Source organism: Sprattus sprattus, assembly GCF_963457725.1.
Source record: "Sprattus sprattus genome assembly, chromosome: 20".
NCBI lineage: Eukaryota > Metazoa > Chordata > Actinopteri > Clupeiformes > Clupeidae > Sprattus > Sprattus sprattus.
In genome coordinates, this window is record NC_137918.1 from 21,145,607 (window position 1) to 21,164,545 (window position 18,939).

Below are 18,939 nucleotides of genomic sequence, written 5' to 3' on the forward strand. Positions count from 1 at the left end.
AGTGATCAAATTTCTATTTTCTGTTGCTGCTGTAATATCATACATGAAAGTAAAACATGTCGTTTTTGTTGCCAAAATAAATGTTTATAGACTAATCATAGTGATGCAAGTGAATGGATATTTCACAGTATGGCTGTTTATTTTATTTATATTGGTTTGTTGTTTCAGGCCTATAAGTTGGATGGCTGTTTTGTTTTTGAAAGCCCTCATCAACAGGTAGCCTGATTTTGCTTCATATCTTCATGAATTAGTGATATCTGCGGGATGCTCATGTTTATTTACACTTTTACGTACAGGTATAATTAATGGAAAAAATAACATTCAAAGAATTTTTGTGGCTTTGTAAGGTTTGCATAGACGTTGAGCTATGGCTTTCTCTTTTGTGATGTGTAATCAGTACTCTCAAGGGAGCAAGGAAGGTTTTTGTCTTAAAAGACATTTTTTACAATTAGTGAGTTACAGTTGAGTAATACTCCATGGTATTTTCATGGTATTGTAGGCCACCAAAAAGAGGACTTGATCACTAGGGTCCAGCCTTCATTATGTTTATAGTCTGGTCCCCTCTGATTTCAACTTGGTCAAGGACTACCTGTCACCAAGCACAATGACCAACCACATGCATGTCTGTAGGTAAATGAGCACTCATGTATTTGAGATGTAAGTGAAAGGGACAGGCAGGCAAGGGGGGGAAGAAATACCAATGATGCAGTAGTAGGCTATTATTCAGATACAAAGCACAAGTTTTGTCCCTCAGAGAAAATAATGAAACCAAGTGCATTCCTGCATATATCACCTGTTGTTTTGGCATGAGGTAGACTACAATGTAATCTGAATTTTACGCACTTCTCTAACTAGCTACACAAAACATGCATTTTTGCCCACAAAATGCTTCCAGAATTCCTCTGGAAAACTGTTTATAGATCCTAACCGCACACATTCTTTGGAGTTTACATTTTTTTTTTAGAGAACGGCTGTATCTATTCCCTCGTCAGGGACACAGGCAACGCACATAACCGTCCACAGAAATGTTATCTGGCGTCCATTATCTGTCTTCCGGGGCATGCGCCGTTGATCCTGTTGCATTGGCGAGCTTCCCTGTCTCTTCTTGGGATCCGTCCCCTTCCGGGTCTGTGTTTCAGTGACTTCCAATGGGCACTGATCAACGCTTTGCTGTTGAATAAATTGGACAAACTATTCTACGAAATAGAATTGCACATAGGAGCGGGCTGCGATTTCGTGTCCTGGACACCAGCCACAGGTAAAAAAAAATACACGAACACTTTAATGCATCAGTCATGAACAGTGTTCGAAAGAAGAGCGCGATGGATTTAGCTAGAAGCGCCAACCAAGGTGCTGCCGTTGCTGAGCTGTGTGGTGCGGGCTGACAACATGGGGATAGAAGCTTGAAGGGAGCATTCAAACTTAGCTTGCCTATAATGTTAGCCTCCAAAATGCTTGCCACGTTTAACGTCGGCTAAAACGAGACTGTCAAATTGCCCCTCTTGGAACGTCAGGATCTAGATAACCTTCTTGCTGGCTAGTCAGACTTTTTTTTGTTTTGCCATAATCGAAGTGTATAGCTATACAGTTGCCGCTTTGGACACTTGTGATATCTGTTACTGTTGTTGAATGTATCCACCTACAACACAGTTGCAACGTTGCTATCTCAGATGGTTGTTTGAGTTAGCCTACTCTGAGACAAACTCTACACTTTTATCATAGGCTTTTACAGGGGTCCTATATACACTGACACTACTGTCACACTCAACAGGTATAGGGGCCGTCATCCTGTCAACTGAAATGTAGGCTATTATTTAGAAGCCTTAAATCGCGTTGTCGATGTTATGTTTGGTGTGGCAGTAGTTTCATTTCTACAGTTACGGTAGAATATTGTTTACGTGTCCCTGACATTTGGTCCAATATTTCCTGCTTTAGCCTTAAAGGAACCGCATGACCGGGCATTGTATTATACTTCAGTGCTGGTTGGATAGGAGGCAGGACTACTCAGTGGAAAAGCGTACGCAGAAGTGTGACGTGTTTGCAAACGCTAATCAGTTGCCTCCTGCCCTATCATCCTAGTAACTTTGAACGCTTTCGTGCGACAACGGTCCTCTGGTATCATTTAACCATTGTTATGTCCTATCACTCTCCTTTCACGACTTGACAAAATAGTGAGGAGGGCCTCCTGAGAATTTGATAGTATTGGTTATCAAAACGGAAGGACCATCATTGGCCGAAAAACGCTTCTTATTAACATTCAATCTCTGTTGCCCATGGCAGGAAAGAGTTGTGCTCAGCTGATCCTCTGTTGCATCAACCAGGAACAAGCAGAAAACTTCTCTTTAGAAAATTGCATGATATCTATGATGAGTCTGTTTGTTGCACATTTATTGCTTTGACCTATTGTTCTTCCAGTCTGGCTGGGTAAAGGGTACTTCAACTATCGTATCGAATCTAACCATCCCCCCTCTTGTAGCTTGGCCCTCCAGTACATCAAGTTTTACTTGAATTCGGACGCTGTTTTTTAAACCTCTGTCTGTCATTTGTTATTTGCCCTTTCAGACAGAGATGTGCCATTTGAGTGTCTGCTTAACAGCAATGCCTCTCAAGTTACTCAGACATTTACAATCAACCAAATGATCATTCAGACTATTGACAATTGTGTTTCAGAGAGAAGTGAGCGAATGGGAATTAGAATTAATGAAGCCATATTCCAATGAAATGAACTGTATAAAATGAGTTGTCTACAGCACTAATGACGTTGTTTATCCTGTGCAGAATAAAACGAATAATACAGTAAGCAGCTTTCACTAAGGGAATATCAAAATGAGGGCAGACGATGGAAATTGATGTGTTCAATGCAAAAGAATTTGCAGGGAAACAAGGGATCAGTTGTTGTTTATGCAAAATAATGCTACGTGTTAAATCACTATGGGCAGGTAAAATGACTTGAGTATGCAGCTCTTTGTAGCTGTAGTCCCATTCATGCTTTAGAATGAAAAATATGACTTTTGAAAGACCAGTTTTGTTTGTATATATTGAAAGGTTGCCACAACAGTTCTCCCAGTTCTAAAACAAAATGATGTTTACCTCATCAACAGAAAACAAAATGCATCAGCAGCACTGAGCTATTAGCATTATTCTAATGATGGAGCACGAGACCCTGGACCACCGAGTTGCTGGATAACATCTCAGTCAATGAAAGGAGATGTTAAAAGTTTCCTCACCCTCTCAACTTATCTCAGAGACCTATTTAGAAGAGGCATTACCATGTAGTTAACAACCTAATGGAGCCTAATGTGACTTTTATTTCATGCGAGCATCACACCGTTATTTTACCAAAGCATTCTTAAAAAGGAAATTAGTTTGATGAAATAGCACCATATCAGTAGCGTCTTACTCAAAAGTCACGGCTATTGCAACAGCCATTTTTATTTATAATCTGCTTTACCATCCTCCCAGGGTACTCCACCACTGTTAAGACATGCAACCCGAGTCCTTAACCATCTGAGCTTAAGCTAATTCATGCCATCATACGTGTTTGCTTTCAGGGATGACAGACATTAGTGTTGAGACAGAGCCCAGCCAAGCTGAGGGCCCAGGGTCTCAGGTGGAGCATGATGTGGGGGATCAGGTCGACGCCGAGGGCCCCGGGTCTGAGACAGAGCTCAGCCAAGCCGAGGGCCCTGGGTCTGAGGTGGGGGACAAGGTCCAACCCGAGGGCCCAAGGTCTCAGGTGGAGCCTGATGTTGGGGATCGGGGCCAAGTTGAGGGCCCCGGGTCGGAGGTGGGGGTTCAGGGCCAAGCCGAGGAGGCCCAGAGATACCCCGAAGACGCTCAGGACCCACATGAAGGAGCCCTGCGGGGCACAGACAGCCCCGGGGCTGACCAATATGCTGATGTTGTGTATGATGTGGATCTGAGTGACAGTGGTGAGGATGCAGAGGGTGACGCTTCTCTGAACCACAAGAGAGAGGCACACTTGGACACAGACGCCTCCCTAAAGGACAGTGAAGCTGCTGCTCCCACTGGTAATGAATCTTCGATGGATGCAAAGTTAAAGGTGACAATTGTCCTTCGCCAACCCAGCTGCATCGTCGTTCTCTTCCTCTCTGCCTGCTTCATGTTGCTTTGCTGCTTGTATCGTCAAGGGAGCTTTAAGAAAAATTGCGATTTAAGCAATGTGTTTCTCAGCAGTAAGCAACATGAATCGAGATCTATGAAAATTCCTCCCGTTTTAATTCATGGGCTACAGTGGTGTATTTGGTGTCTTATCAGTGGGGTGGTAGTGTGTTCTCTTGTGATAGTGGTGGCAGGTTCACACTGTGTCTTGGTGTCTTTTGCTAGAAATCAGTGTGTCTTTCCTCTCATAGCTTTCCCAGTGTCTGTGCAAAGCAGCCATGGTTTGTGAATGTGGGGCTCATGCTTTTCCTATTCTGCTTTGGTCGGCATTCTTTCTGTCTTGAACCTCTCTTGATTGAAAATATGTTTACTTGTGTTGAGTTAAAAGGATTCATAGAAATGTAGTGAGTTTTTATTTGTCTTTAAACAGTGAATCTGTGTTTTGTCTGCCTTCGCCATCATTTAGAGTTAAAGGTGAAATCTCTTGCGTCACCTTTGGCCTTGGCCTTGGGCAAAGTCAAGGCGTTGTTATGCTTAGCACACTGATCAATGAGCCATAACCTTTTATACTTGTGCTAGAGGCGCGTTTGATGTTATACACTTTTCTTCTAAACAATAGGTGTCACTACTGAGACAAATACCATCTAAACTGCTAAATGCAGCAATAAGAAATAAGTTATGTACCAGATTAAAGCACATTAAAGTGTATTAAGACAATATTCATTTGTGTATTAAATTGGACAGATCCTAAAAGATTTGTGTTAGTTTTGTGATAGTTCCTAGCAAAATTAGCTTGTTAGCTAACATTAATTCTAGGTTAGCAGTAGGTGAAAGATCAGGTGTTTTGGTGGTTGTAGTGCATTTTGTAGGAAGGCTCAACTGATGTGTGTTTGTAAAACACACTGTATGCCGAGTTTTGAAAAAGAAGTCATGGTATTGACAGAAAGGTGAACATGAGCCATCCATGTTCTGGACGCAACAGTTTGTGCCACAAGCGCCAGGTTACAAAACTGTGGAGGTGCGCAACCAGTCAAAACGACACCAAGGGTGCAAAGACAGCAACGGCCAGCATAAACCTAGCTTTAGTTGTTTAAGTGGCCTGTTGTATAGGTCTCCAAGCAGTGATAACAACACACCCTTTTGTTTCAGTTGTTATGACTCTCATTGTGAACGTGCTTGAATCTGTTGACATGAGAATTTAACATTACAGCTGCATTTTTGTGCTATGGCTGTTTCAATAGTGTCTTCCTTTGTTACGTAGAGTTCCTCTTGACAAATTCATTATGGTTAGTTCTTCATTTCATTAGCGGAACACCGTTTGTCATTTACTTTGAGTTTTAGGCTCTGTTGTATCCACTTTAAAACGCAGGTTTCCTATATATTCAATGGCTATTTGTCACTTAGCAACAGCAATTTACCGTCAGTCCACTGTATGGTATGATTGTCTAGTGAATTATTTTATAAAGAGTAGAAGAATGTGAAGCGAACAGGAGAGGCTTGACATGGTGGTTTGGAGGTGTGGAGAATCGGAAAGCCTGGCATTCTTTGTCCCTGTCCTGTTGTGTTGGTTTAGTAAGGGTGGACAGAGAAAGTAATGTTTCAGATCATGTGTTCTGAATGGCGGATCACATGGCCCTCCTCAACATAGCTGCATGGTGAGAGTGTTACCAGGGTAGTGGCCTAATCCCTAGGGGGTTCACAGAACTCCACCCACAGATCACACCCTGACTCTGACTCTTCCACAGAACCTGACCTGAATATGAAATCATAAAGCCTCCTTTCTTTCAATATATTGTTGTTATGGAAGTTCTCCATTCTCCAGAAGTATTTTCCCATTCAGGTCACCTCAGGCTGGGTCTTTGGACTTAAATATGACGAGTAAAAACACTGTCAGGGCCAAGAGGATTACACTCAGATGAACATCATGGTCTGTAGCGGGAGGTACATGCCCCAGAGAGGGCCAGATGTGCTGTCCTCAGTCCCTCGGTCTGTCTGATGTGTTAGCCTACCTGAGGGCTGACGATACCTGTCTGCATGTGGGCGTCGGGTGGCTTTAAAACATTCATGTTGTGTGTTACCGGATATATCTGGTGCCGTTTTCACCCCAGACCGGCTTCACAGACCTTGCCAAGCAAATCCTCCTGTGTGTCAAGATGACTCCTAGTAGTTATCCCTTCAAGGATGAACACCGGCTCGTGAGACTTGGTTTGGAGGAAGTGTGTGCTGTATGTGAAGTGGGCAAGATTATGCTTAGATATATTGTTGTGTGCTGTATGTTTAAAAAAATATATACAGCCCACATATAAACTAGTTGTGATCGTCTGTTAAAGGAAAATGTATGAATGTGTTTTCTGTGCATAACCATAGAACTAACAAATTCTTCTTCCGTCATTCTTATTGAGTTTATCGGTACATGTGGTATAATATTGATGAAGATATCAATTGTGAACCCCAGTAGAACATTGGAGCTCTTATTTGAGTAGCATGTGGAGGTCTGCTGGATATTACAAACACAGCTCTCCCTGCTAGCATGAGTCCCTTGACTCCTATTAGTGGACGGTTGCCTTCTCTCCAAGGAGGTTCCTCTCTGAAAAGCCTCTTAATCAGCCTGACATATCCTCTGGTGTCAACCTGGGGTTTCATCTCTGTGTCAGACGTGCGTTACACCGTCCAGTACCCCACCCATATATAGCAAAACATAGCCTCAATTAGTAGTTCAAACTGGGATGAGAAACCTCTGGGTGGTCAGATGGCAACCACAGTGGTCAGAGACAAATACAGCGAGCCAGTCTTCCGTTGCTGAACATGGAAATGCTATAAGGAGCTTTATGCCAGGATATGAGCCATCATACGCTTGGTTTTTGACTCCTCATAAAAATGAATTGCAGGGTTTTTTGTTTGTATTTTATCAAGCCATGGAAATGTTTACACTGTGACGTGACATTTTCAGCTGTATTTGAGCACAAACTAAAACAGTGCATTTGTAAACGTTGTATATTTAAGGTTTACTTTAAGATAGCATACGCTCTGGGTGTTTTATGTCTTTTAGCATGCTAAAGTGCTTTGTGTTGTCTTATTTTTACCTCATGTAGGCAGCGCTGGTGATTTGTGGGGAGGAGTGTGAAAGTGTATAACTTTGAGAGGAACTGCAGGCATCAGTGCTGTAGTCATATGATGTCCGTGGGCTCAGTGCACTTAGAAGCAGTACCTGTTGCACATGTCGGAGCATAGTCTAACATAGTCAACCTCACCAAGGAGCATGTTTGTATGCTCAGGTATCTGAGTACTACACATACTCTTCAGTGTTGAATCTGATATGGTTTTCTCTGAAAGCTGATTAGAAGATTCTCACTAATAAAGATTCTTCTTTAGATGGGTTGTATTTGTAATGAGTTAATTTTACATATCCACAGCCAGAAGTTCACTCTGATGCGTTTTCGGATAGCATTTCTTACTGTTGGCTTTTTGAGTGTATGCATTGTGTGATGTTATACCAAGGAGAACTGTCTTGGCATGCTCTGTGAGACAGGCTGCATTGTCTTGAAGGCCAGCAGAAATCATTACCATGGAGACTAGAACTTGAGATGACATATCTCCATGGTTATTCTTATAAGCTGAGGTTATTTTATCTAAAGCTTGTGTTTACAGATCAACTTATATACACAGCTATTAAAATCACAGTTGATGAAATATAGTTTTGAAGTAAATACATGAATTATTTTGCGGATGGCTGTGTTCTCTTTGAACAGCCATGTTGACTAATATTGTATAGGTCTATTTAAAAGATTCAACCTTAGAGATACTTCATAAACAAATGAATTGTTTCAAATGGTTCTTCATTGTTTGATAGCAACTAGGGCTGTAACGATACACCTACCTCACGATTCGATTCGTATCACGATTCTTGACCCACGGTTCGATACACCCCACGATATTATTATTATTATTTTTTTTTTTTACCTCGCGATTTTTAAAATATATTTTCTAATTCACATTAGAATAAGTATGAGCTATAAAAAAATGAAGAAACAATTTATAACCAAATATTGAGGTTTTTATTACTCAAAGCAATGCTTTTGAAAAACATTCAACAAACTTCGGAACCTGTTATCTATCTGCAGAGCAAATGTCAGGCTCATACAAAAACATTAACGTTAATTAATTGACGCTAATACCTAGCGCGGTCTCTATAGGATTTCCCATATACGTTAGCATTAAGCTAAGGTATTTTCTACTACAGTAAAACATGCAATACTATGTGATTGTTTTTAGAAAACGAATGTTACGTGATGAGATTACTAAAATGTAGTCTGCATGTCTGCTCAGTTTAGCAGTGCTACCCAAGCAAAGGTTTGAAAAGAACTTCAAGCTTCAGACTTTCTGTTAGGGAAACAGCTTTCTATCTGCCAAGCAAATGGCAGGCTCATGACAACACGCGCAACCTTTGGGAGCATGAACTGCACTGAATACATTTTGCGCAACAATTAACCCCAACGCTGAAGCAAGCAGCCGCCTTTACTAGCGAACCAAACTTTTTGTATCAAGTGACCGCTGAGGGCATGTCGCGGTTCTGCCTCCTCGCATCGCGATGCAGGTTCGTGGCCCAGAGTGTCGCGATTTCTCGGTTCGATCCAATATCGTTACAGCCCTAATAGCAACAAAATAAGTATTCTAACCCTTGAGTATTTGACCTGAACACTCAGGTCTCTCTCTCTCTCTCTCTCTCTCTTGCACACCAACTTAGCATGTCCTTCACATCTCTGACATCTCTTAGTTAATATGACCTCTATCTCTGCATAGGCTGCTGGTGGAAGCCTCTCCTTGTTGACTAACAAAAAAGCTTTGGTGGTGTCATCTAAACAAAAAGGTACAGAAACGCGTTGGCTAGGCTCATATTCAACCCTTTAAATTAAACACAGCTATACATTGACCAGAACCACAATTGCAAATTGATGATAAGACTTCTGATAGGCTGCATTATACTAGGCTAGGCTATAATTATACATGATTGGAAATGGAATGAAATATATTTGGAATACGGCAATCCTACATCCTTAAATATAACTCATTTTGCATGTAGCTGCTTGGTTGAGTCTTCTCGTTGGGGTAACTGGGCACATCCCTGGCTGTCTGTAATGCTGTGGTTGGTTGAGTCTTCGCGCTGGGGTTACTGGGCACCTCCCTGGCTGTCTGTAATGCTGTTGTTCGTTGACTCTTCTCGCTGGGGTAACTGAACACCTCCCTGGCTGTCTGTAATGCTGTGGTCGGTTGCTTTCCCTCTCTGCAGGAGACCATGGCAGAGGAGCCGCACAGAAGCTCAGCAGCTGAGATCTCAGTGACCAGCAACGGTGAAGCGGAGAGCAGTCATGATGATGTGTTTCAGAGGGTAGGGCTAAAACACTGGAGCCACACTCCACTCACAAAGGCACACACGGATTTGCCTAGATCATTTGAATGTTTACAATATCAGTCCTGATTTGTAAGGTGTCTAACCTCTAGCATTAAGATCATTGGATTAGGTCTGTCTGCATTGCTGTGAAGGTTTAGTTTTGCAGGCCCTAGAAGGAAGTCACCCACAAACACACACACACAACTACAGACACACACTTGTATAACTTTTTGACTACAGTGAAAAGGTTGTTGAAATCAGCACTTTGCCCCGTCACAGTTCCAGTATATGTTTGGCACACCCTCTCAGAACAATTTACCCTAATCAACTCCGCTGGAACATTTTCGAGAGCAATGAAAATCACTTCCATTGCTGACAACAAAAAAGCACACATATTTCATCATCTTCACTTAGGAAAATGAGCTCACTACATTTGTCTGTCTGATTATAATATTTATTATGTTGAGCTGGGTGGTGTCTTTTCTTTGGATCTCAGTCAACTGAAATCAGTGTAATTTGAAAGCATCATATAACTGAAGATGCTTTAAATATGTGATGTTGGTAGCATGGGATGAAGGTCTATACTCCATTACATGCATGCTATGGTTTGTTATTCATCTGATGGGCTGAAGGTCTATACTTCATGACATGCATGAAATGGTTGGTTATTCATCTTGACCTCATACCACACTCTGCTCGCGAAAGATTCTTAAGCAAGTCAGAGATTCAAATCAGAATTCATTGTTGGGGTTTGAGATTCAGATTCAAGAATGACGATAATTTTGTCAGAAACTGAAAGGTCTATGAAGTTTTATTATATACTATTCATCAAATCAAAATTTCAAATTCAATCCGCTGTAAGCGATACACATGTGTCATAGCATTGCATTGAACTGAACCTGTCCCTTCCGCCCCTGTAGGACCCAGGAATGAGCGTTTTCCCAAGCATGGCCCAGGCCCACGTCACCTCTGACAGTTATGGCTCAACCTCCGAGGGCGTTGTTGAAGTGGGGCCATATAAAGGTACAGATCCCCTTCTCCATCGCTCCCCCGACTTACACTGGGCCAGCGTACAGTGCTTTTGTCCATAATGCTCTCCTTTGTGATATACTTCTAGCACGCTATTGTGTTTTGTGGTAAATCAAACTGTGACTCTTGGTATTGTGGTATTGTTGAAAATCACGGCCATTGTGTGATATCTGTAAGCCCTCATTGACGTGGCTCACATCTGTCTTTGTTCTCCTGTCCGTCCTGCTCAAGAGTTTGCCAGCTCATCCGTACGTCTTTGCATGCACTCTGTTACCATGAGAGTGAATCAGATGAGAGCCCCAGCATTTACATTTGAAAAGAGAGGTGCCAAGCTGCGCTCATGAATCGCCTGTGATCTTCATTTGATTCCTATTCCTTTTGACTCTAAATCTCTAATAAGTGAACCTGGAGGGCCAAGACATCCACATCATGTAATATTTACAGGCTGATTTTTCTTTTTTCTTCAGGATACTAGTACAGCAAGTGGATCATGCTTCAGAGATGTTGTTCAAACACATGCCAGATAGATAGTCAATCTAATTAGGACTTGTATGATTCTGCTCCCTAGGATCCCTAATACAGGCTTCACATTACCACACACACCTGTACAAACACCCAGGTTTCTTCATCCTTCAGTCCATCCACATCAAAATGTAGAATCAGTTAAACCTGCTGCTGTATATGCGCACATCAATATATTAGGATGAAAATGTCTAAATCAACACTGACTATTCCCAGGATCGGCCAGTCAGCCTACGACCCCCACAGTCGGCCCCAGCTCAGTGGCGGCTAGCCGTCTGGCCCGAGTGGCCAGTGACAGTCAGGTGGAGCTGGAGAAAGGTACTGGTGATCAGGGACTGAACACCCAGGCCACAGCGCCCAAACTAATTGTGGGACAATGCTTAAGCCTCTCCGTCATACAGGTCTACCTCTATCATGGAATGACATCAGTTATCTGCCCTGGCCTAGCAATTCAGTTATTCTGCAGCTATTCAGATACATCTGTATTGCTGTTAATAAGATGAAGATGCATGCTTCTAGTCATAAGATTGTACTATGTAAACCACCTCCAGTTTGTGAGATATTTTCACTACCTTGGAGCCAAAAATCTATGAATAATAGCCATATACACACAGGCCATGACAGATGTTTTGTGTTCCAGATAGCAGGAAAATTCTGCGTTATGACGTGGATATAAATTTTTTACCCAAATTGACCTTCCTTTGGAAATGGCGCCTGTTCCCTGCTTCTTTTCCTTGATTTTCCTCTTCATTTGCAGCTTCGTCGTCGTATGTAGCCCTCAGGCTAAGCTTCCTGTGGCACATGCTAAGTTTATATCACCACTGTTCTGCAATGTGGTGGTTCATGCTAACACAGCACTCAGGTTAGCACTGACAGTGAGGACTTGTGGGTTTTTAGAGAAACTCTAACCGGGTGTTTTTGCCAAGTTCTTCTTGCAGCCCTTCTCCCTCTGTTCTTCCCCTTGCAGATGTTCCGTCTTCTGCCGCCTCTGGAATGCTGCAAAATCGTTTCCTAGCCCAGCTGTTCTCTCCGGGGTCATGCTGACACATTACTCCTATTCTGTGACGCCTGGTGTCGTTCTAAAGACATCTATCAGGTCTTTTACCAGTGTTCTAAATTTCCACCAGGTGCAGCAACAGGACAGTCAACCAGTGGGGCGTTGGTCCTCGCTGACGACTTGAAGAACCCGGCCATGGAGAAGCTGGAACTGGTGAGAAAGTGGAGCATCAACACCTACAAGGTGAGTGAAGAATCATACACTGGCTTTTCATAAGCCTCATAAGCTATGCTCTCTGAAGTTATGTTTCGTATGATAGATAGATAGATAGATAGATGGATACTTTATTGATCCCGAGGGAAATTAATGTCATCCAGTAGCTTATACTTACAAACAAACATGAATCACAATAAATACAAAAATCACAATAAATACAAAAACACAAACAATACACATAGGGAGAACTTGTACACATGGGGGTGGGATGGTTACATATAACATATACATATAACATTGTGCTTTTCTTGTGACAGAGCTGCAAGTAGTGGAAAGTAGTGCAAAAATGTTCATATGGGCTCATACTTACAGCACAGAATGCAATAGAATGGTCACATATCACTGGCTGTCTATTTCTCCTGTGTCCCATAGTGCACTAAACAGATCCTGTCTGAGAAGCTGACTATTTCTCCTGTGTCCCACAGTGCACTAAACAGTGTCTATTTCTCCTGTGTCCCACAGTGCACTAAACAGTGTCTATTTCTCCTGTGTCCCACAGTGCACTAAACAGTTCCTGTCTGAGAAGCTGACTATTTCTCCTGTGTCCCATAGTGCACTTAACAGATCCTGTCTGAGAAGCTGACTATTTCTCCTGTGTCCCACAGTGCACTAAACAGATCCTGTCTGAGAAGCTGACTATTTCTCCTGTGTCCCACAGTGCACTAAACAGATCCTGTCTGAGAAGCTGACTATTTCTCCTGTGTCCCACAGTGCACTAAACAGATCCTGTCTGAGAAGCTGACTATTTCTCCTGTGTCCCACAGTGCACTAAACAGATCCTGTCTGAGAAGCTGGGACGGGGGTCACGGACGGTGGATCTGGAGCTGGAGTCGCAGATAGACGTTCTCCGCGACAACAAGCGCAAATACGAGCAAGTGATCAAGCTAGCTCAGACACTGGCCGGCCAGCTGACTATGATGATGCAGACCCAAAGACAGTTGGGAGACGCCTTTGCCGATCTCAGTCTGAAATCACCTGAACTTCATGTGAGTCACACTTATGGTTTATTGCTTAATCATCTGCCATTAGTTCAGTAGTGCCTCTCTTTGCCCACTAGGTGACAGTGTTTGTGTGTGTGTAAATTATTTCATACAGAAAAGAGGTACATGAGCAGAGCTAGCCCTAACAGCAGGAACACCAAATTCCTTTCCTTTTCCTAATTAGTAAGAATCACCTGAGAAATGACTGGACAATTTTGGTGGTTGCAGTTAAATCTTGACATAACATTTACTGTTAGTGTATGCATGCCATGCATGCATATGTAAATTAATTGTCAACAGTAAATGGATCAGTTTGCTCTTGCAGTTTAGCTCAGTCATTAAAATAACTGAAGTGATGTAACAAATGGTTTGTACTTTTGAGTGGTGGAGTTATTCGCTGCTCCTTAATTGCATTTTGTATTTCCCTCTCTACGCCATTAGTGAGAATGATGAACGGTCGTGAGAAATTAATCCATAGTGTCAGTAGAGTAGAGTGTCAGCGCTCCCCAGCAGAGCTCAGATCAGAGTGCAGGCGCAGACACAGAGGGATGTCCTTACCAAGGTTTTTTTTATTATTTTTTTTATTTTTATGCCTTTAATCAGATAGGACAGTAGAGAGAGATAGGAGGTGAGCTGGAGATAGATCGGGAGGGGGATTAGGAAATGACCGTGAATCGGACTCGAACCGTGTCCCCATGGGTATTCCGACCCATTCATGGTACAGGGCTGCTGCTTGCGCCACAGTCCCCCCCCCCCTTACCAAAGGTTTAAATGGACAGCAGCAATACAAAAAGAAATGCTGTTCAGAAAAATAAAACATCTGTGATTATTGTTTCAATACAATCCTTGAAAACTGACAAAAGCAGTAGTTCTAGGCAAAAACATAAAAAGGCGACGTATGAGGCGCAGGATTCAGGCAAGCAACAACCAATCAGCCATGTAGGGAAACCAGGAGGTAATTTAGTCTAAGAATGGGAGCATCACTTGTAAACAAAAGCACATGGTGCAGACATGCCCAATAACTCACACAGGCAATCCAACACATGAACGAAAACAAACAAGACAAACTAGGAAGCGGTACTGGGCTGAACCCTGACAAGAGGGTGTTTGCCTGCAGTCCTGTCTAAGCACCAGTGTATCTGTGACATTGAAAGGTTACCTGCCTGCTCATTAATAACCCACGAGCAGGCTGGACTGATGAGAGCAGAGAGTTCACTCTCATGTACATGGCCTCCTTGGCTGCTTTAAATAGAGCATTTTTCATAAATCCCTGCATTGCAAGCTAATATTTATATGCTAATTCTACTAGTACTGTTTGGTTATTCAACGCAAAGGTGAGGAAGAGATGAATGATAATGTGTTCTTTTCAGGAGGAGTTCAGCTATAATGCTGACACCCAAAAACTCCTGTCCAAAAATGGCGAGACTCTCTTAGGAGCAATCACCTTCTTCATCTCTTCTGTGAAGACGCTAGTGGACAAGACCATTGAGGATACCCTGATTAACATCAAACAATATGAAGCAGCCAGGTAAGAGTTTCAGTACTTCATCTTGTGCAGCATTTGGTGCCATTTTTCCCGATGCTGTCAGCCTAATGGGATGTATGAATGGCCAGTTTAGAAAAGGTTTGGCTTTGAATAATGTGCTGTCCACAATGCATTTGATGTTATAACCAGTAGTATTCATTATGCCTTCCACTATATGTAATGTGTGCTCTCCTGAAGTTTGAAATGGATATCTTGTATGCTTTAAATAGAGAAAATTATGTTATGTTATGTTATGTCTTGTTATGTTATGGTAGTGTGGTACGGTGTCCTGTCCTAAGAATTTCAGTGCCCAGTCCGACTCTGTTGTTCTGTGTATATCAGACAATAAAAGACTTGACTTGACTTGACTCTTGAACTTGCAGAGTTGAGTATGATGCCTACCGCACTGACTTGGAGGAGCTGAACCTGGGACCACGGGATGGCACCACACTGCCCAAGATTGAACAGTCCCAACAGCAGTTCCAGATCCACCGCGAGAAATACGAGCAGATGCGGAATGATGTGTCAGTCAAACTGAAGTTTCTAGAGGAGAATAAGGTATGAGGCGGCAGTGGTACAGGAGGTTGAGAAGTCGTTTAGTAATCACAAGGTTGCTAGTTCGTTTCCCTGTTGAAGCGTCCTTGAGCAAGACGCTGAACCCTAACTGCTCCTGATGTGCAGTGTGCCATCAGTGTAAATGTGAAAATGTATATACATACTTGTAAGTTGCTTTGGATGAAAGCGTCTGCTAAATGACTAAATGTAAATGTAAATGTAAATGGTATGAGGATGCCCATGCTGAAGCAACCAGTTCAGGTGCTAAAGGCAGAGTTAAAAAAAAACTCTGAAGCTTTTTGGGGAAGGTTCTCTTTAAAAATGGAGTTGTGTAGAATAGACATAGAACAGTTAGGTAGACAAGCATTTGGAAACTAATGCATTTTTAGAGATAAGTCTGAATGAAATGGCTTAAAGAGGTTGTGTATTTGTAGAGCTGGTTTATGGATAGAGGAGAATTTGTATTTGAATGAAAAGGATTAATAGGGTTGTGTGGCTTGAATGAGGCTAGCCCTTTTAACCAGTACCTTTCTCTCCCTCAGGTCAAAGTACTGCACAATCAGCTCATTCTCTTCCACAATGCTATAGCGGCATATTATGCAGGCAATCAACAGCAACTAGAACAGACCCTCAAACAGTTCCACATCAAGCTGAAAATGCCCGGCGGGGATTCCCCTTCTTGGCTGGAGGAGCACTGATGGATGGTCCAGCCCTTCGTGGTGTGAAACACAGAGGGAGGAAGGCATCATCAGCAACTGAAGATGGAAAGTAACATGCACTCCTTCACAAGCAAACTGTCAATCCCAAATAAAGGGCAGTCTGCTAATCATTTTCTTCTGACTACGACCTTAAATCAGTTCGGCAAAAAAGAAAAATTTAGAAAAAAAAAGATAAAGGTTATTTTTCTCTCCTTGTCTCTATTGCTCACTTTTCAAACTAAAGATTTTTATTGTGTCCTCGTATCTGAGAAGATGTTTTTTTTTTTTTTTTTACTCTTTAATGGAAAAAAAACCCTAAATCACTTGACTCAAGGGACATGCACTTTTGTGATGTGATATGACAAATCTGACATTAAACATACTGGGCTATGGGAACGACCTTTGACCCCAGCTAAATGAATGTAGGGACTGAAGTATGGCTTGGAGTCTGAATCTGCTCTGAAAGAATTTGCAAGGGTCTGCACACTTTTTTTAAAAATCCCTTTCCTCTAAACCCTGCTCTCACACCAGCATTGACAGGTCATAGTAACTAGGACGATACCAACAGGTAGACTATACAAATATTCAGAATACTTGGTTAGGTTGTGCTATATAGGCCAGCTGGGGAACCGTATGATATATGTCAGGAAGATTGGAACAGTTTTAGAATGTACCCATTGGGTGTTCAGTTAGGAAAGTGAGGGAAGGTTGAATGAAAGGAAGAGTGATGGTCAGGACAAGGAGGCTTTTACAGTGCAGATCCTATTGGGTATGGGCTCCACAAAGGGTAGGGGGGAGAGATTGATCTTCACACTGATTATATAGATGATACAGATTTGGGTGTTTTGATTGGGTATATTGTTACTTCTTAAAGAAGGAAAGACCAGCCTTATTGTGTTACATGACATGAAATTACTTGATGTGCCTTTTTTAATGTTGCATGCAAGACCAGCTTGTGGTGGTCATCGTACTGAAATGAAAACACCCAGAAAACGACCATACTGCCTGGCCGTGGACTATCTAACAGGCCAAAAATACATACCCACATCCTAGCCTGACACAGCACAATCTATTATTCACTCATAGATAGCCTTATAAAGGTCATCTTCAAGTAAAAACAGTTACTATGAATTGAATCGAGCTCTGTACCCATACACTGTTATTAAGGATAACAAAACTCTTGAATATTTAAACCAAAAGACATCTGATTTTTGTACATAGGAAGCCTCTACTGATGAACCTTGTGTTTGTTTGGAATTCTACCCTGTACTTTGTGTTAGCTGTCCTTTACCAGGAGAATTTGGTGTGCAGCTGCTGCACCACAGAATGATGTGCCTGAACACTTTTTAAGCACATTCTCCAGCGTCTATGTCAAATAGTTTATCATTCCTTTGAGCTTTAATTTGGACTGCTCTTTGAAGGGAAATTTGTGAAGAGCACAAAACGTTTTCCTTTCAATCTGTTATGCTACAACCAAGACCAGAAAATAATCACTGTTTAAAGCTAGAACAGCCTCAAGAAACCACTTTATATTACAAGAAGTTTTGTTAGTTTCACTTAAACACTTCTGTCCAAAAATATAACTCCAAGATGTTTGCAGTGGAATCCCGTTCCTGAACACAAGCATAGTCCTGCAGCACTAGAGGTCCTTCACAAGTTGTGTATCTGTATTGCATTTCTCTGCATAGGGGTATACCTGTACAATGATTCTGTGTTTGCTAACACAAACATGTAAGCATAGGTAGATATACATACAGTATATATAAATATCTCTATATTTGTACGTTCCTGTATTTTAATCTTGTATAAATGATCTCTGTCATGGGCATTGTACTGAAGACCTCACCATTTGGTGTACTCCTCTGTGAAGGTGGCACATCATTTAACAGACACACTGTTAATATGATGCATGTTCAGTGATGGGCTTTCGAGTGTAAGAAACCCTCTTAATGTTGTGTAACATCTTTGGAGAAAAAAAAATTAAACTATTTTTTCTTCTTAAACTCGTGTGTTTGTTTTTCTGGAAGTGAGAGTGCATTTTTTTTTCCCAGTCTGCCGTTCCTAAGATAAATTGGAATTATGTAAGACAAGGTTGCCCCTAGGGAATTAACATGGCAAAAAAAACAAAGAAAATGTTATCCAGCCGCATCTGACACACCGTCACAAGTTGGATTTTCATTGCCTGACCCATTAAACCAAATCACCTTAATATGGCAACACCTGGATAATAAAATCTGTGTAGCTCAGGCAAAAGCTGATCAACAAATTGTTCTCAAGACATGAAGTTCCAGCCGGTTAGCTCAGACGCATGCCAGCCTGGCTTCGTTCATTGGCATTCCCTATTAGTTTGCTTGGTTCCACTAAAGGGATTACATTCCAAATTGGAGTTGTCTTAATTTAATAATTGTGCCCTAAACCTTTTGCAACATATCACGCTCATATGTAAATGTCTGAATGCGAGTGCAATTAGGCTAATTTTGTGGATTCAGCGTTTATGCTTCAACACTAGCAGCAACGTGCATGTGTTGCATTCATCCCTCAGAAATACATGGCCACTTACATCAATTATTGCATTTTATGTATCCACATCATGTGTACTATTAAACTGTAGGTTAAGACTACTGTCCTTATAATTTCTCCTACTTATTTTAGCAATTTCTATAGAACCCCATCTCAATGGTCTGTATTGTTTATGTGAACACCTTACAATACTGTATTGACCACGGTCATAGCCAATCTTTTATTTATTGGCAAGTCATCATTTAAATAGAAGGCCAAGAGGCCTCTCTATTTAGACCTTCCATGCATGTTTTGGTATGGTGATACTCCTTTATATAAAAAAAATT

The 18,939-nt window shown here is 41.8% G+C and overlaps 1 protein-coding gene across 1 annotated transcript; it reads left to right on the forward strand.

The window, feature by feature from the left end:
- The first annotated feature begins 1,161 nt into the window (after window positions 1-1,161).
- Window positions 1,162-17,921, forward strand: arfip1 (ADP-ribosylation factor interacting protein 1 (arfaptin 1)). The gene is made up of 10 exons (XM_080859715.1): window positions 1,162-1,258; window positions 3,552-4,063; window positions 9,410-9,508; window positions 10,432-10,534; window positions 11,279-11,380; window positions 12,190-12,302; window positions 13,100-13,321; window positions 14,686-14,843; window positions 15,224-15,398; window positions 15,938-17,921. The coding sequence occupies exons 2-10, from the start codon at window positions 3,554-3,556 to the stop codon at window positions 16,091-16,093; spliced, it is 1,638 nt and encodes a 545-aa protein (XP_080715841.1). The 5' UTR covers window positions 1,162-1,258; window positions 3,552-3,553; the 3' UTR covers window positions 16,094-17,921.
- Window positions 17,922-18,939: the final 1,018 nt, after the last annotated feature.